The sequence below is a fragment of the Orycteropus afer genome, unplaced genomic scaffold (genome assembly GCF_000298275.1).
Source record: "Orycteropus afer afer isolate SDZICR_OR568_19922 unplaced genomic scaffold, OryAfe1.0 scaffold00040, whole genome shotgun sequence".
In the NCBI taxonomy this organism is placed as follows: Eukaryota; Metazoa; Chordata; class Mammalia; order Tubulidentata; family Orycteropodidae; genus Orycteropus; species Orycteropus afer.
The window spans coordinates 4,715,311-4,723,268 of record NW_006921627.1 but is presented as its reverse complement, the minus strand read 5'-3'; the positions used below and the strand labels follow the sequence as shown (position 1 = coordinate 4,723,268).

General features: G+C 37.5%; 1 protein-coding gene across 1 annotated transcript in view; it reads left to right on the top strand.

Moving 5' to 3' along the window:
• WNK1 (WNK lysine deficient protein kinase 1) overlaps positions 1–7,958 on the top strand; it is a 206,208-nt gene that overhangs the window by 189,223 nt on the left and 9,027 nt on the right. The window contains 3 exon segments of the mRNA XM_007937044.2: positions 2,498–2,571; positions 4,301–4,962; positions 6,598–6,800. Coding sequence (XP_007935235.2) covers positions 2,498–2,571; positions 4,301–4,962; positions 6,598–6,800 — 939 coding nt within the window.

Here is a 7,958-nt window from a genome sequence, read left to right as displayed (position 1 = left end):
GGTTATTCCCATGATGGGATCAGATGTATATGTTTTGAGCAGCCAATCCGTTGAAAGGGAATTTCCCTAGGGGTGTAGCCTGCTTCCAGTATATTTATGGACATCCTGGGAAAAAAGCCTCTTCTTCTGTGGATCGGGATTCTGTTGTGCTTCCTACGACTCTCCATGAGCGAACAGTCCACCATTTGGCCTGGAGATCTTGGATTTGTCATTCTTTGGAGTCAACAGCCTGTATACTGCCTGCCAACCTTGAGCTCCCCTAGCCCATGCAGCTGCGTGAGTCAAGAAAAGCCTCCAGCTTGACATTTCGTCCAAGAATTTTGGATTTACCAGCTTCTACAAGTGTGTGAGCCATTTACCTAAGATAAATTTCTCTTTCTCTCTCTATGTAAGTTTTATTGTTTCTGTTTCTGTTTCTCTAGAGAACCTAATCTAACACAAAACCAAAAAGCGGGAAAAATCTATGTCGTTACAGAATGTCATCTCGATAATAGGAATGTCAAGACAACTACAAGATAGACTGTTCTAAACTGGGGAAGAAAACTACAAATCACAGGGTAACCTCAAAGAAAAATGATAAACCTTCATATCAAAATAAAAAATAGGACTGGTACAAATACTTAGCAAATACTAAAACAATAGCAACGAAGGAAGTGATAACACGATTCATAAACAAAACAAGTTCAGCATAGAAAATTATATGGAACAAAGAAATCGACACCACAAAAAAGTATATAACATAAATGACAGCAACAAATTCATATTTGCTGATAATTACAAATCTGGCAAGGGACTTATCTCTAAGATTTATAGAAAACTCCATCACCTAAACAGCAAAGGAATTAACAATCCAATTGGAAAATGGGCAGAAGACATGAATAGACACTTCACCAAGGAGAATATTCATGTGGCCAGCTAATACATGAAGAGGTGCTCACAATCATTGGCCATCAGAGAGATGCAAATCAAATCAACAATGAGATACCGTCTCACTCCAGCACTGATGGCAAGGCTCAGCAAGACAGAAAATAAAAAATACTGGTTCAAATGTGGAGAGATTGGGACTCTCATACACTGCTGGTTGGACTGTGAAGTGACACAGCCACTGTGGAAAGCAATATGGCAATTCCTTAGAAAGCTGGAATTGGAGATATCATTTGACCCAGCCACCCCATTACTAGGTATATATCCTAGAGAGGTGAGAGCCAGAACAGGAATAGATACATGCATGCTCATGTTCATTGCAGTACTGTTTATGATAGCAAAAAATGGAAATAACCTACGTGCCCGTCATCAAAAGAGTGGATGACCAAACTATGGTACATACACATAATGGAACATAGTATGCAGCACTAAAGAATAATGTGGAGTCTGCAAAACACCGCATAATAATGGATAGGCTTGGAGGACATTATGCTGAGTGAAATAAGTCAATCACAGAAGGACAAGTATAGTATTAGTTCATTGCTGTGGAGGGTCAAGAAAAGGTTTATATATGGAGGGAAACTTTCTTTGTTGGTTGCCAGGAGTGGAAGGGGAGGGGCAGGAACACTGGGGGAAAAAAATACATTGACCCATGTCACTTTAGTTTTGTGTATTTCACTGTACATAAATTATATTTCAATAAAACGCATTTTAAAAAAAAGTATTGCCAATGAATTTCAGATAGTTCTTCAATGTGTTAGAAAAAATTTCATCGTTCCTTTAAATTAAAGAATAAGTAATTGAGTTCTTGCTGCCTGTTAACCTTAGTGGCTACAGTGTCTCTTGATATACCTACTCTTCACTTACCAACATGTTTATGTTCCAAAGTCATGGTTGTTAGGTGAAAATCAGCATTATGGGAAAATGGAGAATGACCTCAGATCACAAAATGGAGGATGACTACATCATTACATAAAACTGCCGAATTACAACATTACATTAACTATCAATTATAAAACTACCAAACCACTTGAAAATCACAGTCCAGCCAGAGTTACTGCCTCATACCTCCATGTTCCCTACTTCCAGACAGCATCCTTAATGTGCAGCATAGGTAGTAGATGTTTTACTATTGTTAGAAATGTGAAATGTTGAATAAAGAGATAGTTGATAAGTGAAGAGTAGATGTATTGTAGTTAGTTATAAAGTTGCTTAATCTGTAACTTTTATTCCTTCAAACAATGCTATATTTATACATGCATACATGGTAAGGTAGATGATTAATGATAAATTTTTAGACCTTAATTTTTGATAAACAATATAATCTTTCAAATTGAAGATATCTAGTAGTAGAACAAACAGTAACTGATTTCCCCTTATTGGGAAAAACTTAAGGAAAAAGGAGGTGTGGGAGTTTTTTCTTTGCCTCTAACAATTTTCCTCATCTGATAATTTAGTTTGGTTTTGCTGTATTTCTGGCCAAAGGATAAAGAAGCTAACTAAAAAGAAATGCTAATGTAAGCTGTTTTCCTCCTCCATGTTTTTGTTCGTTTGTGTTGGTTTTTTTTTTCAGTTTCTCGAGTCACAGAAGACCCTGCCCTAGCAACCAGTTCAGGAACTGGTGTTTTTAAGATGGGACGATTTCAGGTAAATTGATTACTTTTTTTTGCCTTAATTCTCTCTTTAAGAGGAGCTGTATATATAATAAAATTATTACCTACTTATTTGCAACATAATTCCCAATCTGATAATATGTATCTTATGTAGCAGTTTATCATTCTTTTTATCTTTTTCAAATAATAAAAGTAGTACATGCTAATTAAAGAAAATACAGAATACTTAGAACAGTGGAGAAACAAAACACTAATAGTCCTACAAGCTAGCCCCCACCAAGATTACTTTTTCTCCATACATGTTTGTTTGTAAAATTAACGCCAGCTCTTTGAATGATAATTTGTAGAGTTTTTTTTTGTTTTGTTTTTCACTTTAGTAGTCTAATGATTCTCCTATTATTGGTCAGTAGGTTGTTCCTAATTTTTCTACCATAATAAGTAATATAATAGTAAGCATCATTGTATATAAAAATTTTTTCCACATTAAAGATAATTTTCTCAGGAATAATTCCTGAAGTGAAAATACTGAGTCAGCATCAGTTGATGGCATATCATTTTGTTTTCCCAGCTGGCCCAATGAATGAACATTTCCTGGCTCTTAATATAGAGTGTGGAATGAGTTTTGCAAATCTTTTTTTTTTTTTTTAACTGCTTTCACAACTACTTTTAGGTTATTTTCATCATAGCACCTAGAGTCAGGGATACTAGGTGATGTTTTTCTCGTTTGTAAACTGAGGTATTTATAATACATGGAAAATCAGGACAAGGATCTGGATCCTGCTTTTGGTACTATACCTGCTCCTTGCTTATTGACTATGTCATTATGCAGCATTTCACATTTACAGCAGTAGTAAAAAAAAAATCTGACTGTTTGCAAATTAACTGCATACATCTGACAGTAATGAACAGCAAGATGTGAGGCAAGAGTAATGCTGACTGTGATAATTAAAGTTATATGTTAAGTTGGCTGGGCCATGATTCTCAGTGGTTTGGCAGTTATGTAGTGATGTAAGGTGACATTATGTATAATGTTGTTGTTGTTAGGTGCCACTGAGTTGTCTCTGACTCATAGCAACCATATATGTACAGTAGAAGGAAACAGTGCTTTGTCATGCACCATCCCCAGAATCCTTGCTATATTTGAGCCCATTGTTGTAGCCCGTGTCAATCCATCTAATTGAGGGTCTTCCCCTTCTTTGCTGACCCTCCATTTTATGGACTACCTGAACATCTTCCATTTTGTGTTCTGATGTGATCATCCTCTACTTTCACTTACCACCAATTTTCACACAATGGCCTGGTCTTTGAAACCTAATCATGTTAATAAGTGAGGAGTGGATGTAGATAATTATATTGATTCTTGAAATTCACTATTTCTTAGATTTAATCTTTGTAGTTTTTCTTGTTTACAAGCAGTCTTCAAGAATCCATCACCTGTTATTTTATTTTGGATAAAGCATGTATGATAAGAGATATGAAAGGAAATCATTTAGTTTGTGAGTTCCTGTTCATGGTATGGGATATATAATCAAACCATTTAATTAGTAAGCTTAGCCAGCCACTCAGCATCTGCATCTTAGTACAGATTTTTTTGTTCTCTGATTTATTTTCACAGTCAAGGCTAGAGGGACTGATATGGACATAGCCTACTCATTGGCTGGAAATGAAGAGAGGAAAAATATTTTAGGTGGGGGATTCATGCTAAAAATTAGATATTGAGGACTTTTGTTTTTTAACCTCAGCTATGTCTGTTTTCCTGTCAGGTTTCAGTTACGACAGATGATGCCCAAAAAGAAGGTAAAAATAAGTCTGAAGATACAAAGTCTGTTCATTTTGAATCCAGCACTTCAGAGTCCTCAGCACTATCCAGCAGTAGTCCGGAGAGTACCCTGGTGAAGCCCGAGCTGAAGGGAACAACCACCCATGGCATCTCTTCAGATGTACCAGACAGTGCCCACAAAACCCCTGTGGCGGAGGCAAAGTCAGAAACTGGGCAGCCTACTGGTATTGGGCGTTTCCAGGTGACAGCTACAACAAACAAAGTGGGTCGTTTCTCTGTATCAAGAACTGAGGACAAGATCACAGTGGCAAAGAAAGAGGGGCCAGTGGCATCTCCTTCTTTCACAGATTTGGAACAAGCTGTTCTTCCTGCTGTGATACCAAAGAAAGAGAAGCCTGAACTGTCAGAGCCTTCACATCTGAATGGGCCATCTTCTGATCTGGAGGCTGCCTTCCTAAGTAGAGATGTGGATGATGGTTCAGGTAGCCCACACTCTCCTCATCAACTGTGCTCAAAGAGCCTTCCTATCCAGAATCTAAGTCAGAGCCTTAGTAATTCATTCAACTCCTCTTATATGAGTAGTGACAATGAGTCAGATATTGAAGATGAAGACTTAAAGTTAGAGCTGCGACGGCTACGAGAAAAGTAAGTATATGTTCACCTTTGAGAGAGTATCTAATGCCCAAGAAACCTGAAAGGTGAGCATTTGAGTTAGTCTGTGCTTCAGTCTCCTCATTTTAAAAAATTGTCCAATATCATACCCCTATTTTAATGGCAAATACTGTACTCAGACATAGATCCTGGTGCCAAGGTTACTGTTGTCTTCACTGCAATATGCTGATGTTTCATTTCTTTAAAAGAGAGAGTAATATCCAAAAGTTAAAGTTATCTGGGTATAGTTCATTGAGTTCTCTCGTATTCTTCTTCCTGTACCATTTCTAGTTAAAAAAAAACTTCTTGAGCACCTTTATATTATTGTTACTATAATTTTAATAGTATTTTATAAGTATTAACCATTCTTAACTGTTTACTGATCTACCAGATAAATCTGATAATGGCACTGGGATGCATGATTATATATTCATGTTTTGTTGTTTATATTGGCAAATTGGATCAGAATAGCAAATCCTCTCTATTTGCTCTATTTGAATATGGCCTCAAGAGTCAGACAATCTTTTTCTCCTAGTAATATCATCAACCATTTGGTGTTCACTAGGAGCTAGTTAGGAGCTCTGGTGGCGTAGTGCCTAAGGCATTTGACTGCTAACTAGAAGGCTGGTGGTTCAAACTCACCAGCCACTCCACGGAAGGAAGGTTGGGCAATCTACTTCCATAGTAATACCACCTCGGAAACCCAAGGAGGGGTCGCTATGAGTCGGATCTGACTCCACGGCAGTGTGAGTTTGTGAGTTTGGTTTTGGTTTAGGGCTGAGGTGATGGGGCTTGGGGAGTGACTACTAATGAGTACATTGAGTCGGATCTCAATTGCATAATGATACTGCCTCAGAAACCCAAGGAGAGGTCGCTGTGAGTTGAATCTGACTCCATGGCAGTGAGTTTTGGGAGCTCTGGTGGTGTAGTGCTTAAGGTGTTTGACTGCTGAATCTGGAGGCTTGCAGTTCAAACCCACCAACCACTCCTCGGAAGGAAGGTTGAGCAATCTATTTCCATAGTGATACCACCTAGGAAACCCAAGGAGGGGTCGCTGTGAGTCGGACCTGACTTGGCAGTGAGTTTTGCTTTGAGGAGCTAGTTGGAATTTGGCGTAGAGGGCATTCATGGCCCAGTGGTAGAAGTCCCACTTTCCATGCTGGCCAGTTCAGTTCCCAGCCAGTGCACCTCATGTGCAGCCACAGTCCATCTGTCATTGGAAACTTGCATGTTGCCATGATGCTGAACAGATTTCAACAGAGCTTCCAGACTAAGAGGGACTAGGAAGCTCACCTTCTGATGATCTACTCCAGAAAATCAGCCAGTGAAAACCCTGTGCATCACAGGGTCTGATCCACAACTAATCACGGGGATGGCCCAGGACGAGGCAGCGTTTTGTTCCATTGTGCATGAGGCCACTGTGAGTCAGGGGCCAACTCAGTGGCAGCTAACAACAGTGGAGGCTAATTAATTGAAGAACTAGAATCTCAAGGAAGTAGAACTTCACTTAAGTACATTTGGGAAAAGGTTTATAAGTAAATATGTGAATGCAGGTTAAAGGATATGTTTTTAATTCTTGTTTGAACAAAGATGGTTATATTTTCAATTGTGTCTGGTTATCTTTTGTAGACATCTTAAGGAGATTCAAGACCTGCAGAGTCGCCAGAAACATGAAATTGAATCTTTGTATACCAAATTGGGCAAGGTTCCCCCTGCTGTCATTATTCCCCCTGCTGCTCCCCTTTCAGGAAGAAGAAGACGACCCACTAAAAGCAAAGGCAGTAAATCTAGTCGCAGCAGTTCCTTGGGAAATAAAAGCCCACAGCTTTCAGGTAAAAAAAAAAAAATACCTGGCCCAGGTCATTTATGACTGTCTCATTTTCTGTCTCTTAACTATATATATAACCTGTTGGAAATTTTTGCTAAATGTCAAAGGAATTTGATTTACCTAATGTTCTTGCTTCCTTGACTTCTCTACACCCTTTATTCATAGTACCTCTTTTTTGAGGTACACCTGTTTTCATTTATAATTATTCTTTAGGATAAAACATTTAATTTTGACTATTAACCCATATAACTAAATTCTTGGGTAGCTGGAAAGAAATTCATTATTTTTTAATGACTGAGTTGGATGTAAATGCAACTGGAATTAATTTAGATGTCACATAGATAATTATTTGGGTGTCTCTGAGTAGTAACTTCCTTGATTAAGATTATTTCATTGATCTGTATTGGTGTAGAGAACTTGCTGGCGGTTGTAATCAAAGAGATAGTTAAATCATAATCTGTTATATAGGACTATAGCTAGTCTGTTTTAGTTAGGCTACATATACAGAGAAAGAGAGATTTTACCCTTTCATGGAATTACTGTACACTGAACAGATAGTTTAAAATTGAAAAAAATGCTAAAATAAGTTTATATCTCTTAATTACTCTTCAAGTCTAATATAAATATGTTGGAAAGCAGTTGTAAACTTCTTAGCAGCTCTCCATTCTATAAAAACTTTCAGAGATGCCTATACCTTTTCTGTCTAACACCTTAGGGCCAATTCATGCATCCCATCAGTAGAGATGAGACTAGAAGGAATATCAACTAATTTAGATACTGATCCCAGTTTTGACATACTTTTTCATTGGACTTTCACTCAATTAGTAAATAAGAAACAGAGAAGTTAGTCAGTTTCAGGATAATTGATCTAGTAATTGAAAGCCAGATACCAATAAAAATTTTAAATCTGCATTTCTTTGTAGTCATACACATTTTTTTTGACATCTCTTTTGCAGTTAATCTGGTCCATGCTTGTAAGAAAATCTAAGCAGTGACTGCCTAGCAAACCTTTTTATATAATGACCCAATATCTTCTAACAGGAGGGGAAAAAAGCAGTCATGGAATTGCAAAATTCAATTATATTTTTTTTTTTTTTTAAATTGTGATTTGGGTAAAGATTTTCAGAGCAAATTCACTTTCCATACAGCAGTTCACATATAC